Here is a 27404-nt window from a genome sequence, read left to right on the forward strand (position 1 = left end):
CAAAATAGGTGTGACTTTTTCTTTGTAATTTTGTCTAAAAATTGGTGCAAGTATAGAATCCGCCACCCTAGTCAACATGACGTCACAAAACGGACGCAACTACTACATACATGTATTGATAAAATGGTGTGGAAACATATGTGGAGGCCATCTGCCAATAGCAGCATGACTGGCTGATGATGATAATTGATGGCTGTACTAATGAAAGCCTAAGTAATTATTATCAATGCATGTTTTTAACTTTTTGGTTTTACAATTTTTTCTGGCATTTAGCTATTAACATATACTAGCGATTTTGGCTAATAACAGATCGACTTTCAGTCAAAGTTGAAGCTGAACGTTGGCATGGCATGTCTATAAAGATCTCCATATTTCATACCGATTAATGAACATAGTATTTTTATAACTTTTATTTAAAATATAATGAAGTGTGTTACTGTCAGCCTGTGTTATTGCAAATCTAAGCTTGAGTTATAATTGTTTGAATAAGTCAATATGGGAGATAGTGGAGATGAATTTGATAGACAACGGCGTGAAAAGTTCCAAAGAGAGAGAAGTGACCAATTTGACCGCCGTGCTCGTGAAAGGGATTGGAGCAGAGAAAGGTATCTTTTAAGAAAATTTGTTCTAAGTTATGTATGTACAATCTTTTTTAATTCTGTGTATAATGGTTGTAAAAATCTGATGCCGGTACATTAATTATATCTTTTTCATGAAGCTATTTTTGATTTGTCAGACCAAGAGGATGGAATGGTTCACCAAGTATGGCAAGTGGGGAAATGAAACAAGCTGGAATGCGACCAGTTTCAAGTGAAACAATGCATCGTCGTCGCATGCCAGATTATCCTCCACCTCATGAAATGAAGAGACGGTATAGCCCTGGACGTGAGCCTGATATGCGGGCATCAAAGCGAATGAGGTTGAAATATTTGTGGAAATAATTTTGCTACATCAGTGTTGAAGAATTTTATCATTTTGCTGCATCAGTGTTGACGAATTTTAATTTAATAGTTCAAACATTTTATTTTTATTCCTTTCTGCACGTTTAGCGACGTTAAAACGATGTGTAACAGTTAGGCTACGGTACCCGATAATTCCCTTTCAAAAATAAAATTTCAAAAACTCGCCGAATAGGGCTCTCGCCGAATCGGACTTGCCGAAATGGGCCATTCAGGCCTGTTTCACCTAAAGGAGGATCATTGTCAGAAGGTCTTGAAAAACATGCAAAAGCAATAAATCGATAATTCCTGAAAAGATATTAAAAATATTATAACTGTAATTTAATCTGCAAAAAAATCCTTTAAATCTGTAATTCCTGAAAAGATATTAAATATTATAACCATAATCCAATCTGCAAAAAAAACCTCAGAATTACAAAGGGCTACCATCCATTGCTTACCACAAAACCTCAATTAAAATGTCTAGATTGAAACCAAGCAGATTGATGCCAACACCTGTGACATCACAAAGAAGCAAAATACAATAAGGATGAAGTAACCTGTAGTAACTGTCACTGTAGTACAAATTAAACTGTACAAATATATATAACTGTTAGTAACCTGAACAAATGAAATGAAATTTATTTTTAAAAACTTGTAAAAACCAAATGAAATTTATTTTTAGATTTATAACCTGTAAAAACCAAATGAAATTTATAACCTGTAAAATTCAAAAGGTATTTATTTTATTTTAAAGTACTTGAGTTTAAATTTGTTTCTATGACGAGTTGACGACATTTACCCACCAGTTCCGAAGTGGCCACCTTCTGAACACGGAATGGCCTGTTTCGGTGAGTCCGATCCCTTAACGGGGGATTTAAAAAAATTTTTTTTTGTTGGGTACCGTAGCCTAATTATGATTGCCGTTTTAGGGTTAGGGGTTAAGGTTAGGGGTTAGAAGTTAGGAACTCACCGAATCAGACTCACCGAATAGTAGCAGACCCTTCTGAACAAGCGTTCGGAACTGGTGGGTAAATGTCGTCATAGAAACAAATTTAAACCCAAGTACTTTAAAATAAAATAAATTCCTTTTGTCTTTGTTGTAAGAAGACGACAATCATAAAATTGGTATTTCTGATTTTAACTTAGTTTAAGTATTTTGGCATGTGCATAGTTTTGCAGTTAATATATATATGTTTATTTTATTTTAGACCGTTTGAACCTGGCTTTGAGCAAGGTGCATGGGGAAGCCCAGGATGGGAGCAAGCTGGGGCACGGCCTCCGTTCCACCCAAGAGAAAAGTGGGGAGGAGGTAATTCTTTGCTCTCATTCTTTGGAAAGTTTCTAAATTGAGCTAAGTTGTCTACATGCAAAAAATGCATAGGCTATTCTGTGAGTAAAGTGCTAATATAGTGAAGGGGAGTCTCACTAATTTTTATTTTAGCTTGTTGGTAAAGGTCCCATACTCAGATACTAAGCTTTGGGGAATGAGAAGATAAGTTTCTCATTATACTAAGCCTTCGGCACTAGGGAGAGTAGGGTGGCCAGTTCCTTTCTCTCGGCCGCCTTTACTTCAGCAACTAGGCCCACCCAATTTATTACACCCTGGGTAGAGGTGAGCGGTGTTTTTTAACAACAGCTGAAGCCGGGAGTCGAACCAGATTTGCATAATAGGAAAGCCAACGCCTTATCCGTTGCGCCATCCCACCGCTGTTGGACATTTCATTGAAAAAACGTCATTTCTAAAGAACATTATTATGATTACTGCAGGTGACAGAGGCATGGGTCATCCAGGGGAAATGGAACAAATGGGAGCACGCATGATGACCTTTAAGCAGTGGCTAAACATGCAAGTAAGAAATGCGCATGCTCAACTTCTGAACCTAGCTAAAGCTTAATATTTAAATATAGCTAATTGCGTTTCCTGTTTTGACAGAGTGATGACATTACTGATGAAGAAGCTGTAACAAAGTACACTGAATACAAAGTCAACTTTCGACGACAACAATTGCAAGAATTTTTTGTTGCCCATAAAGATGAAGAATGGTGAGTGGTACAAATCGATACTTTAGTTAATTTACTACATTAATTAACAGAAAAGCTTTAACATTATGTTTGTGTTCATTTTCGCACAGGCAGTAAATTTGCTCCCGGTTCCAAATGCGGAACACACACGTTGTTTCGATATGCCGAGCTCTTACTGTTGTTGCTCAACAGCAACAAAAAAGGGGAATCTTGCAAAACTTTAAGCAAGTTAATGCTTTTTATGTCTTGGATTAAATGACTGGTTTATTTCTTCATCAATTTCGTATTAATACCACATACGTACTAAAGCTAATAATATTATACACTTTTTCAGTTTGCTCTTGCTCAACCAAGAAACTTTGCTTTGACAGGTTCAGTCCCAAGACAATGTCCCGCACACATCGTGTATGCGTACTTTGGATAGCTAGACAGTTTTTAAATCTCGATGCTTTTAATCGAGAGTAGTTACAAAGGCAGGATGTTGTCACTGATTATATCTGAAACTAGTGATGCTGTCATACATGAACACAATATTCTGGTTCATTGTAAAATTGTATTCTGCTGAATAGAAAATGCAGCGAAAGTGAGGCTTAGTTGAGCATAGAAATATATGCCGGTACTTCGTAGACTCTTTAATCTTTGCCGAAGCCTTAAGGTAAACTTGACAAACAGAGGTGCATATAATTACTGTAGAAGTAGACATTACTTGTAATTCATGAATATTAAAACCTTGCAATGTAAAAGTAGCTAGTATTTAACTACTTTGTTTAAAAATTCTCTATGGCGATTTTTATTTATTTAGGTTGTAAATAAGATCTTTTGTTCATGAAATGAGATGTTGCCATATTCTTCCACCTGAAATCGCATCATAAAGTTCCTCTTTTGTAAATTATTTAAAATTTACTTTTCTTTCTCTCGCTTTGTGCAGGTTCAAAGAGAAGTATCACCCCGACGAAGCAGAGAAGCGATTCGTCGATGAACAAGCTTGCATTCAGTGGCGAGCTGATGTTTTCAAGCAGCTCAACGCATTGCTTTTGTTGGACGGTGTTGACCTTGACCTTGCCAATGAAACTTCTATTGTGAAACTGTTAGATTCAGGTGCTTGTGAATATTGGGTACTATTTTTCACTACGAATTAACTTCGGCATGCGTCAAAATCAAAGCCATATACGTAGTTACGTTATGCTTGCGTTGTTAAACATCAAACTAAAACGCTTTTCCAACCACTAATAGCCTGATATTATGATGACGCACAGAGTAAAATAAGTCGTCGATGTCAATGTAAGATATTAAAAGATAAATCTTCAGGAATGTTAACAAAATTGTGCATCAGTCTTTCATTTATTATGATAGGAAGAGAAAAGTGTAGAAAAACAAGATAAGATTCCCACTGACTAACTCCTAGATGTCATTTTCATCTTGCAATAGTTATTCTTTCATCAACGGTGACTGATTGGAAGTAAACTATTTTAAATGAAAGACAGCATATGATGTCTGCCTGACTTATGTTGATATATGGGAGGGAACAACTTTGTGATACATTACATTTCGTTTTCAGCTGTTATTTTCATGGAAGGAGGTAATGTGGAGGATCTTAAGGTTTTAGACATGGATCCAAATGCGCTGGATGAGACTGTATTGAAACCTGAAGGTGGAGTAACAGGGAAGAGTGATGCAAACCCTCAGAGTGGCAGCAACGATGGAGCAGATTCGGCAGGGATGAAGGTTATTGAATGTCCTTAAAATGGCCTTGCTGCTGATGTTTTAATTTTGACGTTGCTGACTGTCAAATCATTGATTACAATGACTTTATTATGAGGGACACGACATTACAGCGCATCTGACCTAACGCGAGACGATTGACTGCGGCCGACCTTTCGCAAGGACATCTTACTGCGAGACTATTTGGCGCAAATTTTATTTCATCCATTGAGTATATGTCACATTGTGAAGTGTCCAGTGAAAGAATTGTGATGGGCATTCAGCATTGGTAAACAAAAATATCCTCGTAAGATGTACCCTGCGATATGTCGACCGCAGTCGATTATTTCGGTCGGTCTCGCCTTCAAGAATGTCCTGATTCCTTCATCATAACATTCATCACTTAGATTTATTTTTTATTTGAAGTTGTCGACATTTGTTGTAGCAAACACGCCTTATTTTAAAGAAACCTGCCGTGTTAACGGAAGAGCAATATGAGTTGAAGAAGCAAGCAGAACTATATAAACAGCTCGTCGACCAAGAGCCAGGAAGCGCTGCTGAACAGGTATTCTAACTAGTATTGGAGTGAAATCACTTAACAGTGGAGTACCAGCTGCTTTGGCATAATATTACAAAAAACAATGCCATACTCTCAAAGCCTTCTTGTATAACTTTGTTAAAAATACGTAAGTATCGTACACAGTGTTAGTCATCAAGCATCGATATAATCTGGTTGATTTTAATGTAGCCGTCCAGCGAAAATGAAGCTGTGAAAGCGAAGAAGAAAAAACGAGACAGAGGATACATGGGCTACGATGATGAGGATGGAGTTTCGAGCGATTCAAGTGGCTCAGAAACGCAAGGTGATCTTTTCATCTCAAGCTGAAGCACTATTTAGTGACAATGTAAATCAATGAAGTTCTCTCAGAACTCCTTCGTGTTTTATTGTAAATTATAGCGTGATAATTGCATAATATCCTGCGTTGTTTTGCGTATCTTGCTCGTAACTGATAAAAATAATGCTAGTTTTTATGTAGCGCTGTATCCATCGCAGAATGCGTTGCTCCTCAGCGCTTTACAAAGCAGACAGTGTCATTGCAGCTGTATAGAGGCGCAACTGAGTACATTTTTTTTAGGAAATATGGAACACTTTTTTAGACATTTCCTTTCGTTTCAGATTCCGAAAAGAATACAAAGGAAGCTGACTCTTCTGAACCAGGTTTGTTCAAGTGACGTTTACTGACTAAACTTGTAACTAATGTATGTTTGTTTAAAAAAAAAACAACGCATTGGCCTGGCTATTGGTTAAAGCATTTGTCTCTGCAGAACAGAGATTCACATCAGGGGCAGCTTTCTTCTCTCATGTTGTCGCTATGTATCAGGGCACCCGTCGGTTAGCCATAGCCACTGCCTGATGTCATCGTCAAGGTACAGGCAATCCCAAAACACAGAGATTTGCCGCCGCTTTTTATCCCAACTAGGCAAGAAATGAACAGTACTCATGTCAAAACTGATTGTATTAACGAATCTTGTTATTTGAAGGGAAAGGCGAGGAGAGCAAGGATAACAAGGAAGAAGGAGAGGTAAGGTTTGCTTCAAACTCTCACCAGTGGTGATGTCTTCATGCTTGGAAGTCGTCACTACTTTTGGTGGGCTTGTGTTTGACGGCGTTATTTGCTGACCCGGGCAAGGACTTCTAATAAATAAAAAAATACAACTGATACGCTCTGCAAGCGAGTAGTTCTGTTATAAATAGAAATCGTGGTGTTTTATCTTCAATCTTCATTGGCATTTTTTTGTTAGGAAATCGTTCAGGCAAAGATTAGGAAATTTGTGTTCATTTCAAACACATTTTGCTTTAAGGTCTCCATTGTAAAGACTCCAAGAGCGCTTCATCGGACTCACTCCATTTTTATGAGGAATCTTCCTCCTTCTGTTAACAAGCAAGAGATCGTCAACTTGTGCAAAAAGTTTCCCGGTTTCATTCGCGTTGCTTTTTCCCATCCACTGGAAGATAGAAAGTAAGACATTAAAACCACTGCTTGAAGTGACCATGTTGTTGTTTTTTTTGAAAGTTTGTTACTTTTTAAATCTGTAGACGTTAAATCAATGTAAAAAAAGAATGATGTGCTGGCTTGGATCGAGCAGTGGAATCAACCCGTCGATGAAATGTTGCAAGCCACGTATCAAACTTGTTTTTGTTGTTGCAGTCGTTTCTTTCGCCGTTGCTGGGCAACCTTCGATAGAAGTGTCAACATCAAGGATATTTGCTGGAATTTGAATAATCTCAGGGTAGGAAAACGCAAGAAGCATTTGCAATTGTTTTTGCTGTGTTGCCATTGTTTTGGTCTTATGTAGATTTTTTCTTTAAATAGTTTGCTAGAACTAACATCGGTAATTTTGCTACAGTCTTTTATCATGCGTTCATTACGCTTATTTTTATCTTCAGTTTTCCAGCAAGTAAAATCTGCATTTTTTACTTAGTTTCAGCATCTGGCAACAGTGAAAACGAACAGATGAAAACAGAAACTTTGGCCTAGTTGGTTCTTTATTCTCATTATTTTTCTTCGACAGCTTCGCGATCTTGAGCTCAACCCGGTCGTGAATCGTGACCTCGCCCGACGAGTTCGTCCGATATCCGGCATCGCCCAGCATGCGTCGTGCGCTCGCAATGACCTTCGAAACATTGTCAGACTGATCGTGCATCTCGATACAAAGTGGAAGTTGTGGATGAATGCCGAGGTAAAGTCATTATAACATCGATTCAACGTGAAGTTGGTATTGTCAAAGCCAACTGAAGAGATGCAACACGATTTAAATCGCTATTGGTATTTGTTAGAATCAAAACAGGTAGTTATAGAAGGCAAGTTGAGATATCTACTCGTTTTTTATTGTTTTTTAACAAACGTTTGCCTTTAAATAGACTTTAGTTATAAGAAATTCAGCATTTTATTACAGTTGATTTTGATGTGTGCAGAAATCTGATGACACCACAGATGAGAAAAGCCGTGATGCAAACTCTTCTGAAAATCCGTTTCTAAAAAACATCTCTGAATTTCTGGTTGATGAGAGCAGCGCGGAGGAAGAGGAGTTGGTTGGAGAGAAGGAGGAAAAAGAAGAGGGGGAAGAACCAGGAGAGGCTACGTCAATCGTGAAGATCGCAAGAGATCCTAAACTCATCAAAGTAAGATCGCTTTTATTTACAATTTCTGGTTTTCATTGCAACAACGCACGTTGTGAGAGGCTTTTCCCACTGTTTGAATCTATGCAAATATGTTCAAGTGCTTAGATGGCTCATTTTATTTACTTTTTTATTTTTAAACGACTTACAACTTCGTTTAAAAAGTCTCGGGCCAAAGTTTTGATTTTTTTTGCGCTGTACTAAATGATTTTGTTTGCTTATTTTCAAAAAGAAGAGCCAAGCTTAAACATGTCTTAAGGATGTTCACAATAAAGTTTTTTTTTTCTTGTCTTTTTTTCAATGTATTTGAAGCCTATTGAGTTGCGGAACTCTGTCACAATGTGACTGCTGGTGAAAATTTCGGTCTTGGTTTGGCTGTGATGTACACAACGTGAACTATGATGCACTCTATCCAACAACTTCTTTGACGTTTAATCAATGTAGAAATTGTGTCATCTGTTTATAGACTGTTGGTTTATTTCATGAAACGTACAAACTTCCCCAATATTGTCTTTAGATTTTATTCACTAATTTCCTATATTTGACTGTAGGTTCTCGATCGTCTGCTTTACTACTTACGTATCGTCCACTCGGTGGATTATTACAACGCGAGTGAATATCCTTGCGAAGATGAAATGCCGAACAGGTAACCTTCCGCGATTGTTTTACGCATTTAAAAAAAATCAATACAAAATTAAGGAAGGCCACTCATCGACAGGTGATGTCAAAGTTTCACGCTTTTATCGTTAAATCATTCTTTCAGATGCGGCATCATACACGCCAGAGGCCCCATACCACCCAACATGTTGACAAAGACGGACATCAACGAGTTTCAAAAGCGTTTTAACGACAAACTTGTTCATATTCTCAACTTCAAGGAACGCTTAACTGAAGAGGAATCTAAGAAATTGGGTAAGAAAACCAATGCCATTGTGTGTGAAACTTGTTTTTGGTACAACTTGTAAACTTGTATTTTAAACTATTGAAGGACCAAAAGACGTTGAAACCGAAGTAGAAAAATTCGTCACGGCCAACACACAAGAACTCGGTAAAGACAAATGGCTGTGTCCTCTCAGCGGAAAGAAATTCAAGGTACGTGTGGTCACTTACACTTACGCTTGCTGTTGTGTGTCTACGATTGACTGTTTTAGTAGTAAACTATTGCTATTCTAAACCACATTTCAGGGTCCGGATTACATTCGCAAGCACATCTTCAACAAGCACGCCGACAAAGTCGAGTCTGTGAAAAAAGATGTCGCTTACTTCAACAACTACTTGATGGACCCGCGCAGACCAGGACCGATGGAAGGACAGGCCGCAAAGCCATCTGGACCGGCATCAGCTCCGCATCCTCCTAACCCTGGATTTGTGGGTCCTCCTCCAGTGAGAGGATACGGACCTCCTCTACCGGGAACGCCACAATTTCGAGGAGAACCTGGTGATTATATTTGATTCCTGGCAAATTTAGTGAACTTTGCTCAGTCACTTTTTAATGACATGAGCCAAGACCGACTTTAACTTACAGACCTGGAAGCGAATTAAAGATGGCGTCCACAAACTAGCAATACGTTCAGCGGCGTATCGAAAGTTTACGTCTTTAAAGCATTAAAATTAAACTGCTGGTATTAAAATTAATGCTCATATCGAATCCACTTTTATTTTAAATTTTTTCATTCACTTGAAACAAATATTCACTGAAGTTTGGCAGCTAGGTAAAAAGCTGACCGTATTGTTCAAAGCGGCTTTCTAGCTTGCCTGTTTGAAATTTCCCAGTCAATACAAACTGAAAGTTGTGCTCGTGTTACAAGTGCATCACCAGACAGCACAAAAAGATGCAAAATGTGTGGTCTAAAATCTAAATTATCTGACTAAACAAGACTACTGTATCACCACTTTCATAACCGAAGGTTACTGGTAGACTACAGCTGCCTACTCTCTAACCTCGCCATAAGTTTAAACTTAAATGAAAATAAATTCTGAAACCTGCAAAAACAACTTCGATCTTTCAAAAAACTGGGCTGTTAAATATTTAGCTCTTCTAAACGTTGCCATTTGTCTTGTAGAGGGGCTGCCAGATTTCAACCTCTGCTTTGTTTGGCATATCTTGTGTTTCGTTGTGATGGTTAGAAATAAAAACAAACTGAACTTGCAACGCTGTCTAGCAACAACTATCACTGCAATTTGTGTTGTGCAAGCACATGCATGCACACAATAAAGAGAGTTCTGAACAGTAAGCCTCTGATGATTTCCCAATTCTTATGACCAAGAACCGCTTCCAGGCCTGTAAAGTTAAAATCGGTCTTGTATGAGCTGTTCAAAGCTATGACATGTTTCTGCTTAGTGTTTCCTGTGATATCGTATTCGTGTAGGACTGTAGGTCTATCTGCTTGGCCAGAATATCCAATCCCATTGAATTTGTTATTAAAGTATTTTATTTTTAGCGCGTGGACAATTTTCAACTCCACAATTTCACCAGCGGCCACCACATCCTTATGGCAATGGGGGAGGAAGAACATTCCCTCCGAAGAGTCGAGACATCAGACCAAGGTAGAGAAGTTGTTTTGACTCCTCTCGGCTGATCGCCATGAAATGATTGAAATCTAATAATCGTTTTTTTTTTCAGTGGCGATCCGTTTGCTCAACGACCAATAGTCGGCTATCAAGATCTGGACGCTCCTGATGACACTGACTTTTTCTAAACGCTGATGATGATTCTGTACCAGCGGATGGACCGTCAGTGGCAATAATGTCCTACCAGCCATGTCGCATGGTTATTCTGATGAACCTTTTCTTTTGTGGAGATCTTATTTTAAGGTCGATGTAATCACTTGAATGTTGTAAATAAAAATAACAAAACTGAGTGTTTGTGGATAATTACTTTCCCTCAGAACTCTAAAAATTTGCTGAAACACTTCCGGTGGGCAACATGAAGTGAAATCTTTTTGTAATGTACAGGCCTCGAAATTCACGGCGGATATGTCCGCCGTCACAACATGTGATGCGATGTACCATCTAGATCGGTCATATTTGTCCACCGAGAAATAACACAGGAACTAGCGATACAACTCGTCATTGCACAGCACGAACAATTGTTGCGAGAATATAATTTCCCGCACTTCTACACCTATCACGCGCAACTTAGTTCAAGTCTTATGTCACAATGTCTGGCTTTGATCTCTGAGTAATATCGATAAGGCAAGGTTGGTTACAAAATTAGATTATACGAGTAGGTTTTTACAGCAAGATGCAGCAAAATTTAAGTTTATAATTACAGTAAAAAAGAAACGGCCCAGGAAAAATTCCCTTTCGCTCACATGACACGCAAAAGTAAACCTAAAGAAAAAAGCCTAGTGAATCTTTGCACAGCAGAAAATAGTAGCATTAGTGTAGAAGTTTTCCGACTCGTGTCCAGTGCTGGATTAACCATTAGGCAAAGTAGGCACGTGTCTGCCCTACAGGCCAGTCAAAAATCCAGGCCACTTTAAAATCAGTAGAAATTTAGTCACAAAATTAGTTGACTGAGTACGACTCCATGCCTGTTAAAGACATCGATGTTGCAGGTCTGGTTGGTGTGTATTCAAAGGACCTGTCTTCCCATCAGAATTTTGTCAGTTTATATGCTGGTATAAAGAGCAAAGACGATATGAAACAACAACAACAGGAAGTGCCCAGAAGATGTTTAAAATGCTGCACACTACTGGTGTTAATAATGCATTTCCGAACACTGAAGTAGCACTTAAAATGTACTTCAGTACTTGCCTCTAATATCTACGAATTGCTCGGGGGGACAGCTCGTTTTTACAACTGAAACGAATTAAAGACGTTAAATTATCAACAATGTGTCAACAACGTCTTGGTACACTGGAATTTTTTATATTGAAAGCGATCTAATCCGTAAGATTTACCTCCAAAACTAGTTAACGCGTTTTCAATTGCAAAAACGCGCAAAGTTGTTATTTAGTTAGGCATATGACCAAGTTTTTGCACGGTACCATGTGTTACTTATAGTTGCAACAACGATCTTTATGACAATGCTTTGGCAACACTGGTAATTTTAATTTTTTTAGTTGGCAACCCTGATTTTCGCGCCACTTATAAAATGTGGAAGGCACTTTAACATGCAGATATCCAATCCATGGACTTCTGTCCAATCCAACCACGAACCAATGAGATGCTACGTTATCTGTCCAATTGTGACCATTCCAGCATTCACCCAGAGAATTAATTACACTGGTCAACAAAAAAAAATTTTTTTTTCCTGCATGGGCTTTGAGAACTGATTTAGGGTAACTTTGGGGTGCTGAATCCGAATCTGACCTCAGATTTATCCTATCACGTCAGGTTTGTGAGATATGATAACAGCAAATTGCTACTTTTGTCAAAAGTGGAAGATTTGGCGTTTCGTTTACCACCAACATATGCAGTGCTATAACGAAAGGTTAGTGTTAGACAGGTCAAAACAGCTTAAATAAGGTTACTGAACAAGCATTGCCATAGACCTGTGTTCCAGACAATTGTTCACCTAATCAAACGTCATATAAAAACCGTTCAGGTTTACTGAATCTTACGTCATGGAATTTTTCTTAAAAATGAGCCGAAATTGCATCCATCACCTTTGAAAAAAAAAAATAATAAAATAAAAGACGTGACTTGTTAGCTGGTAGGCCAAGAAGCACTAGAAGCACAACCTGTTTAAATCTTTGTGGTTTCATGCAAAACGTTGACGGGGGTGGGGGTCGGTTATACTTTTAGCCTCCCTTTTAGCTTGTTACTACATGATTAATAATGTTGCTTAGAAAACAAATTTGTATCAAAATTATAGTTGGTGGGTGTATTTTAGCTACTTATGTAGGCTACTACATGGCCTGGATTTCTGGTTATAGCACAATGCTGTGTATGTGCAATAAACGCAACGTCAAATCTTCCACTTTTGACAAAAGTAACAATTTGCTGTTAGTGTTATCATATCTCACAAACCTGATGTGATAGGATAAATCTGAGGTCAGATTCGGTTTCAGCACCCCAAAGTTACCCTAAGACCATTGACAAACTCCATGCAAGAAAAGTTGTGTTGACCAGTGTAATTATTACTTTGAACTTTGTTTGGTAATTACAAAAGAAAAAAGAGCTGTAACAGAGGTGGGAGTCAAGCCCACGTCAATGTAATGACTACCACCGCCCTAACCCAATGCGCCAAGTCAACCGATGGCAAAGTATTGATTTAATTTAGCTAGAATTTGCGTTTTTCCTTTATTCTTCCTCAACGCAACCTTGATGACGGCATGAACAGCGTAGCTTCTGATTGGTTCGTGGTTTATTAGAAATCTGCTTGTTAAAGTGCCTACCATAAAATGTGCCATCAGGCCAGCAGACCATTAATCCGGCACTGCTCGTGTCCAGAGCATTGTGACGCAAAAAGCCACACGACCTCGTTCTGTGGAAGTTAATAAGTTATGCGGCGTATTAAGCAGCTACACGACGCTTTGGCTCTTCAAGCGCACGTCGTTGGTTTGATGAAAGGATGAAAGCCTTTCCGAGTGACTTTGCTGAAATTTTAAAAAGCCTTTTAATCCGTAGCTATAGTTCTCAAATGGCGAAGAGGCTGAAAAAACAAGCAGCTAAGACTCTTATCTTTGAAAACATCTACACAACTTGATATAATCACAATTGTATTGCACTAGGATTTAAAGGCAATTGAACAAGACAATATAGAAATCACGGTGTGAAAAAAGTGAACTGTCATACCAAATCAACAGTGTACCAAAACAGATTTTTAACAAATAGCGCCCAAGTCATCAAATACTAAGTTCAAGGATATCACACAGGAAATTCTTAATGCGACCAATCACTGTCGTCTGCAGCAGCTTCTCTGCAGGGCTGTGGAATCGCAGGAACTTTGGCGTATTCGAGAGAAGACCGACTCCGGCTTAATACAAAACGATAAACAATAATCATTATCTTTGTATTTTTTTGTTTCAAAATATTGTTTCTTGTTATTCGCATTCGCAAGTCGCCGTTTAAATTCGATCATAACTTAAAGTACCGTGAAAAAAGTCGTATATTTTTCGCCTGACTCCACAGCCCTGGTTTTCTGGAGAGGCCGCAGTATTGGAACCAGTAACACAAATAAAAAGTGCTTCGCTGTCAAGCACTGGAAACGTCATGAAGCTTGCTATTGAGTAACTGTAGATGGGAATAAATACACAGGGAGGTTAAGTTTGGATGATAAAAATGTGATAGGAATTGCGCACAATGGTGAGTCTAGACTTAGGAACATTCGGTACTGCAAGGTAATAAATCATCAGCAAAGATCAAGAATCGAGTGTCAAATTATTGCACTGCACGACAAGTGGCATCTTTCAAGAAATTCTCAACAAGTTAGATATCAGCTTGGAAGTTTGAATACGCAAATGCAACACATCAACTGAACATTAATTATGGTGAATAAGACAAATATGATTAGCTGCCGTTTAGAAATAACATGCTATGATATTTGTTGCACATCATTGCAAAAGCAATAAAAATTATTGCGAAGAATTGTTTCGGTTCATTGATATGGCATTGTTGCTGTTTTCAATATTTCTGAAAGCGTATTTCAAAAATCAGCAAAAAATACAAGATTCATCTAGATCAGGGGTTCTTAACCTTTTTTCCCTTATTACCCATTTCTGTCCAGATCAAAGTCCGATTACCCAAAATCGAATTTTATCTATTTTGCCGTATTAAAAATATAGAACAGCGTTATTCAACAAAAATAACATTTAATGCAAAGAACAACATCAATAGTGTCAGTGAGACATTTGTTCTTGTTTTTTGTGTACAATCGATGCAATATTGGGTGCGATTTTGGATACTGCACAACTCAAATCTGACTCCAGATCTAACAGCTTGTTTCGGGATTTTGATTTCAAAGCAACAACACTTGAAATTGCTGATTTACAGAGATAAGTAGAATATACATAGGCTACATCGTCTCTAATAAGCTGAACTATCGTAAGTCCAAATCGGGGGTCTAAATTTTGCAAAATTGCGTTTTTGATGGATTTGGTATCTTTATAGACTACAGTTTATTTTGTTAAAGCATCGTAACTCTATCTACTTTAGTTTTGATGATACAGAACGATGAACTATCGTAAATGAATGTACAGCAAACACAGCGTGAACTTTAAAATTCAATTTTCTCAAAACTGCATTTTTGGAGTTACGATAGTTCAGCTTATTAGAGACGACATGGTTAACAATATTAGTGATTTTTGGATATGCTTTCCCCAGAATTTTCCCAAGCTTTCATCTTCAAAAGAATATAGCTCGCTCGTCTCAACACTAACTCTAAATGTACACTTAGCTATACTACTTCAAACAGCAACGCAGCCATCAAGCTTGCTCATAAAACAACTGTAACTGAACTGATTATACAAGAAAAATCTTATTATTATGTCACAAAAATAAAATACATAAAATCGGCGACAAAAATGTTGAGAAAATAAATTACTATGACGAAACAATTTTAAAAATGATAAAATATTACTGTGCTTATTTGGTTGTTTTGAAAGGACTCAAAACATCAAAAAAAGTGTAAGTAATAAAGCAACTTTACCACTTACAGCTGTGACATTGTTTGTTACATCTATAATTCTGGTTCAGCTGATTAACCACCTGCTATCTTCAAATTACCCACATGTGGGTAATTACCCATAGGTTAAGAACCACTGATCTAGATTCTAGTTTGAATAAACAATAAACATGTTGGTAAGAGGCGACAAAATGCTTCACCCAACATTATGTTGAGGATGGTGTCAATAGAAATTGGAATCAGCTCGTTTACTTCGAATGAATGTTTGGACATAACGTTATGCAAAATTGATTAATAGTAAACTAAAATCGTTAACACGGGGTGAGGTATCGACTAATCAGATACAAAAATCCTACAAGCCGATACCAAAAGCTTAAAGACATCTTACAAAACGAGAATGTTGGTCTACCTTGATACTTCGAGCAAATACTAAAAGACAGGTTGCCAGAAAGACAAAATCTTGAACGAGAAAGAAAACGCATAAAAGTTCAATGAAATTAAAAAACAACAATGCCGCCAAGCAACTGCGACAACAAAAACCTTTGTTAACGTAATTAAATTAACTCAGCTAGAAGATGAATCTACTTGTCCATTCTCACTTAACGTTGAAGTTACCAGTCGAATTGATTGGATTTTTTAAAGGTTGCGTGGGTGCTTGTAGTTCTTGCTCGGGGCTAGGTAAGCAGGTAGCAGCCGACATGGCGACACAAGACGATTGAACAATCGCCTTCCCCAGTGACGTGAGCTTCTTGTTAGATGACGCTCCACTTGATCCACCCGGCACAGTGAGCGATGAAGCTAACTGCGTAGATGCATCCGCATCAGTTGCGTCTTCTGACTTAAGACTTGAAATGTCTTGGGCTTGCTGTTTGGCACCTGTCAAATAAGCATTAAGCATCAGCTGGTATCAGACCTTACTACAGAAACAGTTTCCAAAATTTTGTTTGTGTCATTTCAAACAGTAGAATATCAAATCGCTTTGCAACGGTGGTGTTGATAAGTCATGATTACGAAATACGTTGAATATCAATAAGCACAACTGTAGGTGAAGCATGTAAGCTATTAAAGTAACAGCTGAAGGCCAGGAAATTCGGAATACCGATCAAGCGAAGATTTTCACAATGTTTAAGGCTGAGGGCTCAAATTCCAAAATAAGAGGGTTGAGAGAAATGTATTTCTTTCATTTAGCAAACTTTGAAAAATAGACAATAAAATTCCAGTGATTACTTGTGATTGCAGGTTTGCTTTCTGTTTTAAGCATCTTCTGCAAGAAGGCGCTGCGACTTTTCATGTCATTCAAGTTCTTAGTAAGCTGCACTGTTTCTCCATGCAAAGCTTTCACAATCGAAGCTACGGATTCCTTTGGCTGTATGCTCTTGTCAAATCTAATGCAATAAAGAAGAATAACATAACGCATACAATTTTGTTTCAGAAGTCATTTTTCCGATGTCGTCCGTGCATTAAAAGGTTGTACCTTTAAAATTCTACAACGGTAAAAAGTTGTACTGTATTCAACTAAAAAGCACACGACGAAGCGCTACGTCCACCTGTTGTACATGCCCGTCCATAGCTTAACGAATTGGGGGGTGGTGGGTGGAAGGATCAGCTGACTTTCTATGCCGTTTTTCTCCGGTGTTTTGTACAGAGGGTTGGTGTAGACATCGAGCCGGTTCATCATCCAACCCCACAGTGAGTAGGTGCGAGTGGGAAGGCTGCAATACGAAAACCCGTGCTTGTACTTTCGATGAAGTTATTCCAGCTTACAACTGCGCTTCGCAACATTTTCTGATAAAGCCTGCTTGATTGTGAATTTACCAAAAAATTATTTTCTGTTTAGAAAAGCTCTAAGCTTTGCAACGTTTTTGAAAGGTATTAATTCAGCGCGTGCTTTGATGCACAAGCGAGTTAGACGTTAGCCACAATCTAAAACCTTGTACGAACCGCAAATAAAACCAATACTACGTCATAATCAAACGCCAAGCGACAAAAATTACGTACCAGATCTGGCAAAAAGTTCTCGTTGAAGAAAAGATGGCCCAACAAACCTGAGTTCTTGCCTTGCCTTGGCGGAATTTCCTAAGAAAGTACCAAACTGGCACGAATACGCGTGGTCGTGCAAGTCCAACAGCAAGTGCTCGTTGAATTGGAAAGAACACGGCTTCAGTCGTATGAGCTGCCACACTGCATCGAGGAATTGCGTGAATACAGGCGACGTCTCCCTGACATCGAAGTCAAGATGGCCACACCTATCACATAGTCCACTGTCAACCACGTGCTTATGTAAGGCGCGCATTTAGAAAGTACGCAGAACAAGTGGCTTTTACGTCAAGCTAAGAAATACAGTACGTACATTTCTTGACAACTTCCTCTGTTATACTGGCTAAGAATAGTTCGGATGGTTAACACTCAGTTTGTAAATTAAACAGTGATAACAATTTTTAATATAAACACAGCGATTTAACTACATAATATAATGCATGCTGCTGAAAATAATGTGCTAATACAACTATGTGAAAAAAATGTGAACAAAATGTGAACAAGTTATATCGTGCAAACTAGACTTAGAAAAACTCCATTAAATTTGCATTATTGTTTAAAATGTAAAGGTGGTCCCATACTTGATTCAAGTGTTGGAAATGAGAAGATAAGGTTTTCATTGCACTAAGCCTTCGGCACTAAGGAGAGTAGGGTGGCCAGTTCCTTTCTTTCGGCCGCCTTTACTTCAGCAACTACGCCCACCCAATAGAGGTGAGCGGTGTTTCCAATAACCAGCTTAGCCGGGAGTCGAACCAGGTTTGCATAATTGGAAAGCCAACGCCTTATCCGTTGCGCCATCCCATTATTGTTTAAGTAGTGGAAAAAAATCCAATCAAAAACTTGTTGCCAAAGATTTTTACAACAAAGCGGCAAAAATATGAAAATGCAAATGATTTCAAGCTAATGAATGGATGGAGCACAAACTTTTGGGGAAGCAAAGTTGTGAAAGCTCAATTTCGTATTCATCCGAACATCGATGACGTCTTTGTGCATGTCAAAAATATGTCAAGTTTCAGAAATGAACCTACGGGCCACATACCTGTGTTCAAATTTATGCCCAAATTGTATCCAATCTTTTTGGATTAAAGCCAAAAAACCTTCGATAGTGCGGTAACGAGGGTTGAGCATGATGGACGCCAGTGCGCACGTCTGAGCTGTCCTATCCCATCCATCGCTGCAGTGTACCATAACGCTACGTCTCTCCACAGCAACAGCCTTGAAACATAAACAAATAGCTTCCAAAAATAACCGAATAGTTTTCTCGACTATGGTCACTGGACAACGTGACTCTGGTCACATGACCAGAGTAACACAATGGCAATGGATCTAATGCGATATTGTGAAAACAATGAAAACAAGCACTTGCGGCTGCTTGTAGTAGTTGGATGCATTTACTTACATTGGCGATGAACCGCGATACTTGGATCACATTGTGGATGTGCTTCAACCATCCACTGCTGTTTACAGATTCCAGCCAAGTTCCAACACTGACACTTGAATCTTCGCAAGCTGAACAACGTTGAACAAGATGTTTCTATTCTATTTTTACTAACTTCTATAACAAAATTATTGAAAAGGTTCAAGTCAGTGAAATACAGTTTAAAGGGAAAACGTTGAAACACGGACAGCAAAATCCGTCAATTTTACACTGATTCAACGTCTGCAGACGTTGGATCAGTATAAAATTGACGGATTTTGCTGTATGGGTATAGATCAGACCTAGAGCACATTTCCTAGTAAATCTCAGAACAGTGAAGAAACTTGGGACAAATTCGAGAAAAGCAAATCCCCTGTTTAGTTTACTTTACAAGCACATCATCTCTGATGATCTCTTGCTGCCAAAGCAAGCACACCTTTAACAACAAATCTAAACTCATCTACCTTCGAGCATCTTATTCAAACTACTCCTCATCACATGGATGTTGTCGATGCCCAAAAAGCGATACTTGATGTTCTCATAGCGATCAGTGTTTTCGTATCCTTTTCCTTGGGCACGGTTGGCAACGGCATTGATCTAAGTGAAAAAAAAATCCAAGTTGTATCTAATGCCTAAAATAATAATTGATCGCCAGCATGTCATCGCACGTTGATGAAGCGCACGCGCAGTACGGTACGCAGTAGCGTGACGTTTAAAGGCCAAAACTTTGCAGAATAAAAATTTTTCTTATGTCCCTTTTATCACAGCTTTGACGTCAAAGTCGTATTTATAAAACAAAACCCGAGTTGATCAACTGAAAAAGTTTACAGAAAAACAAATCATTAGAGTAATGCATTTAAAACGCATCAGATCTAATGGCTAATCCCAAAGACATACCATTGGCCGCGTATCAACGATGTACATCAAAGTGTTTCCTTCTGACTTTGAGCGACGGATCAGGTCGACAAATGATTCATCTTCGATGGACCGAGAGTTGAAACCCGCCATTGGCTGACTGCACCTGAAGCAAAACACAACCCCAGTTAGCAAAAGTTACTTTACAATGCTTCCCAACCCTTTCCAGTTCGCGATCACTTTTATTGCCATTTGTTTTGTGCGACCCACAGTGAGATGTCATGACGAAACGAATGAAAAACAAATCAATGTCTAACATAAAACAACGTATCCTCATGCAATTTCCTATCAATTCGAAACATTTAGAAATGCTTCGCGGCCCCCCAGAAACAGCTTTGCAACCCACTGGCTGGGAAGGACTGCTTTAGAATGCGTTCTAAACGGATGTTAACTAGAAAACAACACTTTGTTAAAGCACGAGTAAAACTTCATCGAAAGTATCACTTTTAAATACCACTGAATGAACACCAAAACGACCACAAATCACAGAGTCTCCTGGAAGTCGGCAGTTGTGAACTGAGCAAATGTCAGTTGAGCAGGGAACAACTGAGCTACCAACATTTCAGCAAGTGGTTGAAGTTGGCGAATGGTTAACTCTGAGCAAGTAACAACTGAGCAAGCGGAAGCTTGGCATGTGACAAGTCAGCAAGATCAGTTTAAAATGCAAAGACCCACCAAGTAAAGGTGCGTCTACACGAGAAAGTGTTCTTGCTTAGAAATTCTTGCTTAAGCTAGTGATTAAGGTCGTTTCGTCTACACTGGCAACCTCGACGAAGATTTTGCTCGCTTGAATCGCGGTCACGTGAGTATCTAATCCCCAATGACGTCATGTTTTAAAAAGTTCCCGCCAAAGCATAGCAGTTCGCGCTAAAGTACAGCAGAGTACACCAAGCAACTGACTGTTCTTTAACCATTTGAAGTTGTTCAAGTTATTGCAGTCTTTCAGTCATGGCTTCCCAGAAGTTGTGTAAAAAATGCTGCAAAAAGCGAAGGATGCAAACCCGCAATTTACTGCTTATTGAAGCATTCAGACACCTCAGTGAGGTTGAAATGTTGGAAACAGAATTTCGTGTCAGCGTGGGTGACTGGTAACAACCAGCAAGATCATTCCTCCGCTATTTTTATTACCCAGTGTACAATGGCAATGGTTTTCTGCTGAGATCCTGTTTTGGATTTGAAATTGGAAAATATTGTGCTTTCTGTGGGCTATTTCGAGTACGGTTACCGCCAGTTCAGCCCACAACATTAATAAGAACGGGTTGGGATCAAAACTTAACGAAATCCTTTAACGATACCGCGCTGCCCTGTCTGGATACTGAGCTGAGAGGAGACCTGAGATTTTGGCGGGAAAAAACATTTCTAAGCAAGAGAACTCACTTAAGCGCCCAGTTTTTCGCTCTGGAGCGTATTTTTTCTCGACGGCTCGCTTACTCGCCCATTTTCTTAAAAGTAAGCGGCACAAACTGCGATTAACTTAAAGAAACAAGAAGTTTGGCTAGCTTAAGCAAGAAAACAGTCGTCGTGTAGACGCACCTTAAATCTCATTTACCGACTTGACGGTAGCTGAAATGTACTTGCTGAGTTATCGCATGCCGAGTGGTCTGACGACCCAAATCACATTGAGTTATTGGATTGATATGAATGAGGTCAAACTAACAATCAGTACCTAACAATAAAAGAACCATTTTTATGCAGATAGGACAATATTGGAAGACGCCTTTTACTGCGAAACGCAGCACTGCCGACCATAAGCGCAGGTGTGGCGAGGGAAGGCACACACAACAGCTTGGGATATGTTTCACATAAACCTGCAAACAATAACACATGATGTATGCACGTAACCAAAAATAAAACTAAGACGTTTCGTTAAAACCACTGGAGTGACTTTTCGCCCTGGTTTAAACAAACTAGTGATAAAATAGTGGTACAAGAAAAAATATTATACTGACTAATGACTTATAGTCTTGATGGTGGTAACAACAACTAATTGCTTACACTCAGTGTGCAAACCATACGAATACGATTGCAATATTTCATTGAAGATCATGTGGTGAGGAAAAAACTTACTAAGCTTTTCTAGTGCTTTTGTAGAGTTAAGCAGTACAGTACATAACGCGTAAGCCATACATATTGCACGATTTGATATGGACAGTTGATGAAAGGTCTTGTGAAAATCAGAATCACTTTCCAAAAACAGTCAATCATACCAAAATCATTGTTAATTCTTGATAATTTCCAGAATCTCGTCGGCAAACCCATTTGAGAATAGATGCTTTTCATTCCAAACAAGTCCCATCCTTCTTGCTGCGCCAGCTCGCCTCCGGGAGGATTGTATGAGAATGCATGTAAATCTTCCACCTTGACTGCAATCATAAGAAAGAGTTCAAATAACAGCAGGTCAACAACTTGAAAAGTTTTCTGGTGCACGAGCGTAGCGTAGTTTCTGGTGCACAAATCGTAGAAAACAAGGAAGACTCAAGAATACGTGGAAAAGGCAAGTTGAAGAGGAAAGCAGCAAGGTGGGCTTAACAACAGAGGATGCGTTGCCTTGGACAGGTCGATGTGGAGGCAGGGTGTGAAGGCGATTGCGGCACTTGGAGGTGAATCCGCCACCCTCGGTAACAGGGACATCACCGGATTAAAACTGGACTACTACTACTAGTCATCACGTTAACGTATGATGCAGTGAAAAAAACAGATTTGACACGGGAAAACGGGCTTTATTTGCGGATTCCCCACCTCGAAAACCCCTCTTATCTTTGTTGCACCAAAAATGATGTTGACCAGTGTAATCACTTGCAATGTTTCACAACTGAAACCCCAAAGAAATACATGTGTATTACCATACAAGAAAACAGCAATAACAACGCAGTCAAATGAGTTTTGTGCTATTAGCAGACGTTTGCTTGGTTATTATCCATTTGCGACACCATCAAACCAGCAAGCCATCATTGCAAATCACACAGCACGATATTGCCTTCGCAACCACAATAACGTGAAAAAGAAGATTACCTGGTTTGGAAAGCTTAACCAACGAAGAATACAAATCATTATAATCCTTCTCCTGGGCGACAACAAACGTGAATATTTCAAATGTTTTGCATCTGTAATAAACGGCATTAACATTAAGAATGTAACCGCATTGACGAAGGTAAATTTGAGATTTTATTCCAAACTGCTGAAGTTAATTATATACACAGTTTTTTTTTTGTAAAGTAGTATACCCAGCATGTACGAATGCAAGACCAATAGACCATAGATCAGAAAAGTTTTTCCAAACGAACAAAAATTACTTTCGAACCATTTAAAAAATATAGAAGTATTTTTTTGTAAAAACCTTCACGTAGCGCCCTTTACAGAACTGATTGAAAAGCATTTTATCAATTCCATCATGGTAAGCATTCATTATTATCGGCATACCGTATTTGTAAAGGCAAGCCATTTGGTGTTGGGCCGAACTTCTCAAGGGTTTGTATATGACTGTGCAATATCCACTTTTCCTTCTTGTGAGAATTGTCAACAAAAATGAGATGGGATGCTGTCACATACAATATGCCTTTAACAGCAGTATTGGAATAGTTGTTGACCAGATGTACGTCCTCTACCTGCAAGACAGAAGCTTTCAAGGACTATGAGTACCGTATTGAGTATGCTAATAGAGCATTAAGAAAGGTTACAAAGTAGTTCACTACTGTTTAAAAACTGTGACAAACTGACAACGTTAACTTGCCAAAGCGAACGTCAAATTGTTCGCTTTGCCAATTACTTTCCAGAATAAAATCAAAATTTCAGTTTAAAAATCAAACACAAAGCAACAATACGAATATATACGTTGTGTTTGTAAATGCGCAAGCAGACCTTTGGTATGTAAATGTGATCCATCTGATAGTTGTTTCACTAAGAAACCTATTAAGCAAATAAAATTTCCATGAAGAAAAGCCCAACTTAGTAAACACTATGAAGGTATCAAACTCTAAACAGGAGAAAACAAAACACTTTAGTGACAGAAGCTTGGATGCGTGGGTTTCTTAACCCACGGGCCACGGCACGCAGTACAATGCAAACCAACTGTTATGATTTCAATCCAAACTTACAGTTCATGCAATGAAAGTTGTACATTTCAGTAAAAGACTTTATAAAAAAGACAATACGGGACTGTACAAGAATACACTTTCGGCACGTCAACACAAAACATGTTTTTAATTTTCTGTGCGTTGATGTAATTTTCCCTTAGTAACAAAACAGTAAATTGAATTTAAAGCAAGGAATGTGAATTGTAGTGCAGTATTAAAAACACAAACACTTGTCAGAAAATGACAAAATGATTTGACCTGTCTGAATACACATCGAAATCTTTGTGGAATATACTAGAAATGTAATACAGGTATATAAGACATGCAATATGCTTACATTAAGCTTTTTACCACGTCAACTTATAGCATTGATGCAGTTAACTATCTGTACCCTCTGAAGCACCATTTGAAACAAGGTCTTGGTCTGCAAAATTTTAATCCTTGAAAACGTTCACAATTTTTCCACAGAAGCATAGAACTAAAAAAAGTTGAGTTCAATGCAAATGAACTATCCACATTCACAATTCTATTTACAAATGGCCAAAGCCCAAAGGAAATTCTAAATGATAGATAGATTGTTGAAACGCATTTTCCGATAAAATGCCATTTTTAAACTGTATTCAAAACTTTTTTTGATTGATTCATCTTAGTCCAGGTCGACATATAATTATTTAATTGGTAAAAGTGCAATGCATCAGATATAACACAAACAATCAACCTTGCCAGGACAACGCAATTGTAATGAGGAATAACCAACAAAATGGGCTATTCAATATTGTCGTTGAATTATTCATTTCATGTTGTTATTTATATAAGTATTAGTGACAATCATTTTTCAGCTTAAAAAGTGAAAAAAAGCACACAGCCATATTTATCCGAGAAAAAAAAGGAGAATTTTGTGCCAAATATTTAGGCACAAAGTCAGACTGCGATTTATACTCAAATAAATACGGCACTGCATAACACTGCAATTTGCCCACCTCAATTGTAAATGTGCTTTATGGTTTGAACAAAGTTTGTTTTTAACTCTTACTCAACACAACAATTTTTGTTACTGAACTATTCTATTGTGAAACCACACATGAAAAACTGAAGTAAAATCAGTAGATGATTATGAAAACATGTCCTCTGCCATAAGAGCACTCAGCAGTAGTTTCTACTACAAGTACAAGTGATAGTTTTTCACTAACACACAGTTAAGTAGGCTAATCAATACTCAATACTGAATACAAGTAACATGATATTATGCTTGCCAAATTTTGAAATAAGCTATATTATTATATGTTTTGAAAACTGAGTTTGATCTGGAAATGTCAATTTAAAAACGTGCCAAGAGGTGCTTATGTACAGATAAAAAGCAGCTTTGCAACTATTTGTACGATATCTTACAAACAGCATTTGTAGAATTGTAGATTGATGTTGACAAAAGTATGCAACTTATTTCAGCTTTTCAAAATCATCGTCTACGGATCAATGAAGACACAGTGCTGGTTGCCCCAGCAAACAATGCAGAATTAGAGCTTCCTCGGGAAGCCAGTTGCCTGTCTTGCTGCATTCTAGCTTGGGCCAGCTTAAATGCCTCAATTGGTTTGTCATTTTCTGAGTAGTGCTTTAATACAGGACGAACATCATCCACATTGCTAGAAGCAATTGCCCGCAATAAGCCTGCAAGGTCATACAAGGTAGTGTCATTGGTAGAACCATCCCACTTTTCCAAACATAAACCATTCTCTGGTTGAAGTTCAAATGCTCTTTTTTCACTGTCGATGATTATTACTTTTTTAAGGTCTCGATTAAGATATTTTAAGTCTTTTTGATAATATGGATCAAGCTTTGGCATTTCGCCATCCAGTACATTCCCTAAAGAAAAACCAGACTTGTACCTTGCAGCGTCACGAAACAATCTGTACATTATGTAACCTTTTTGGTCCATAGACTCAATCAGAGGAAATGCAGTCATGCCAGTTTCTCTGGTAAAAATGACAATTTCATACAAAGGAGGTCCGACTTGAGCTAAAAAATAGTCAATGCCAGGGCGCTTTTTAAATCTCCATCCTGATACTGAGTCATACACAGGTCGCAAGAAAATGTCCATTAGCTCAATCACTAAAGTATAAGGAGGTTGGTAATATGGTTCCTGCAAAGGATCAGGTAACAATTTGTTTGCTGATGGTTCCACAATATCTCGTTTTACAACCTTTATTTCACCCCAAGCTCGTCGCAGATATGCTTTCACCAGAGGTAAGTCAGAATACTGATCTTTAACTTCTTCACCGAGTTCATTAACAGGGGGAGCACCATTAGTTAAAACAAATAATGGAGCCCCAATTCCAAAACTTCCCAAAAGCATCCATTTGGCATACCTTTGACTTCGCAAAAATGCTGACTCAGAGCTGCTTTCTTTCTGGTCATCAGTTTTTTGTTGGTCTTTGTTGTCACCTTTGTTATCAGAAGAACCATCTTTTGAATTTATATCTGGAGTTCGATCAATTCCAATTGAATCAAGAACAGAAGCATTAGATGAAGTGGACTTTTCTCTGATGTATATCTTTGTTCTGCCACTTTTATCATTTGATGAATTTCTATCTTCAGTTGATTTATCTGATGAATAACTTCTGTATGGATGAATGCACATGACTTGGGACATTAGAAAAGACGTTTTTCTGTTTTCTAGAGGCTGCGACGACACTTTTAATCTAAAACTTTCATGTGTAGGTTTCAGATCGATTAAGTTATGCGATATGGTTGTATAATCTTTAGCAGAAACTTGTTGACTTGATAAAATGTCAGATTTGATAAGATGCTGCATAGATGTATCCACATTTGAATTTTTATTTTTCACAAAATATCGCAATGGCTCAATTTGAGATCTGTGTTCTTGATCACTAGAATCTTGTAAATGCTGACAGCGTTCTGAAACTTTGTTCCAATACTTATTTCCGACTTTTAATTTTGACCAAAATTTTATGCTCGCCATAACTTCAAATTCATAAACCTGTAAAAATGATAAGCAGAAATTAACACAAGGTATGATAATTTAACTGTCAAATTAAAATAAAGGTAAGGGCCAGGGGTAATAGAGTTATTTGGATTTTACTCTATTTTTCAACATTTTTTTTACAAAATTTTTTATTTTAAATCACTGTTCATAAACCAAATTTGATTTTGACTGAACATTGATTTTGAACAACCTTAGTATATGCACGGATGTAATATCATCATCATCATAATCCATCGTCGGTTTGTTCCCCACTAGTGGGGGTGGCCGATTGTTTCCGCGCAGCATTATGTATTTTATGTAATATATGTATATATGTAATATATATATCAAATATAGTTATTACTATCTGAAGCCTTTACAAATTGTTTCACCTAACGGATCATCAGAAGGTCTGTAAAAACATGTAAACAGTAAAGAATCGATAATTCTGAAAAGATATTAAATATTACAACTGTAATTTAATCTGCCAAAAAAAAAAAAAAAAAAAATCTCTAAACCTGTACTTCCTGAGGAGATATTAAATATTACAACTGTAATTTAATC

General features: G+C 38.0%; 3 protein-coding genes across 3 annotated transcripts; 1 reads left to right on the forward strand and 2 right to left on the reverse strand.

Moving 5' to 3' along the window:
• The first annotated feature begins 447 nt into the window (after window positions 1-447).
• LOC145779232 (serrate RNA effector molecule homolog) lies at window positions 448-10699 on the forward strand. Its single transcript, XM_082590769.1, has 21 exons — window positions 448-605; window positions 737-919; window positions 2150-2250; window positions 2709-2791; window positions 2875-2984; window positions 3892-4061; window positions 4522-4688; window positions 5131-5229; window positions 5413-5527; window positions 5842-5883; window positions 6207-6247; window positions 6528-6685; window positions 6875-6956; window positions 7239-7406; window positions 7642-7848; window positions 8397-8491; window positions 8609-8757; window positions 8834-8937; window positions 9031-9283; window positions 10287-10392; window positions 10469-10699. Exons 1-21 carry the CDS (start codon window positions 496-498, stop codon window positions 10542-10544), a joined length of 2619 nt encoding a protein of 872 aa, XP_082446895.1. The 5' UTR covers window positions 448-495; the 3' UTR covers window positions 10545-10699.
• Window positions 10700-13507: 2808 nt separating this feature from the next.
• On the reverse strand, window positions 13508-23759 carry LOC145779342 (phosphatidylinositol-3,5-bisphosphate 3-phosphatase MTMR8-like). Its single transcript, XM_082590904.1, has 13 exons — window positions 23646-23759; window positions 23208-23392; window positions 22800-22891; window positions 21995-22150; window positions 21454-21595; window positions 19770-19893; window positions 19337-19469; window positions 18855-18964; window positions 18495-18670; window positions 17464-17664; window positions 16966-17130; window positions 16646-16803; window positions 13508-16294 (listed from the first exon to the last, which is right to left on the reverse strand). Exons 1-13 carry the CDS (start codon window positions 23667-23669, stop codon window positions 16014-16016), a joined length of 1947 nt encoding a protein of 648 aa, XP_082447030.1. The 5' UTR covers window positions 23670-23759; the 3' UTR covers window positions 13508-16013.
• LOC145779343 (mitochondrial import inner membrane translocase subunit TIM50-like) lies at window positions 23760-26844 on the reverse strand. Its single transcript, XM_082590906.1, has one exon. It carries the CDS (start codon window positions 26835-26837, stop codon window positions 25317-25319), a length of 1521 nt encoding a protein of 506 aa, XP_082447032.1. The 5' UTR covers window positions 26838-26844; the 3' UTR covers window positions 23760-25316.
• Between the last annotated feature and the right edge of the window lie 560 nt (window positions 26845-27404).

The sequence above is a fragment of the Aplidium turbinatum genome, chromosome 11, assembly GCF_918807975.1.
Source record: "Aplidium turbinatum chromosome 11, kaAplTurb1.1, whole genome shotgun sequence".
Taxonomy (NCBI): domain Eukaryota; kingdom Metazoa; phylum Chordata; class Ascidiacea; order Aplousobranchia; family Polyclinidae; genus Aplidium; species Aplidium turbinatum.

Excerpts from the sequence above, each read along its gene's own strand:
- LOC145779342 (XM_082590904.1), bottom strand. The coding sequence starts at position 23,669 with ATGGATCACATTTACATACCAAAG. Across the intron at positions 19,470-19,769 it reads TCGTTGATACGCGGCCAATG|ATCAATGCCGTTGCCAACCG; the intron begins GTATGTCTTTGG and ends TTTTTCACTTAG. Across the intron at positions 16,804-16,965 it reads TGGACGGGCATGTACAACAG|ATTTGACAAGAGCATACAGC; the intron begins GTGGACGTAGCG and ends TTATTGCATTAG.
- LOC145779232 (XM_082590769.1), top strand. The coding sequence starts at position 496 with ATGGGAGATAGTGGAGATGAATTTGATAGACAACGGCGTGAAAAGTTC. Across the intron at positions 5,884-6,206 it reads AGCTGACTCTTCTGAACCAG|GGAAAGGCGAGGAGAGCAAG; the intron begins GTTTGTTCAAGT and ends TGTTATTTGAAG. Across the intron at positions 8,758-8,833 it reads AGAGGAATCTAAGAAATTGG|GACCAAAAGACGTTGAAACC; the intron begins GTAAGAAAACCA and ends AAACTATTGAAG.
- LOC145779343 (XM_082590906.1), bottom strand. The coding sequence starts at position 26,837 with ATGGCGAGCATAAAATTTTGGTCAAAATTAAAAGTCGGAAATAAGTAT.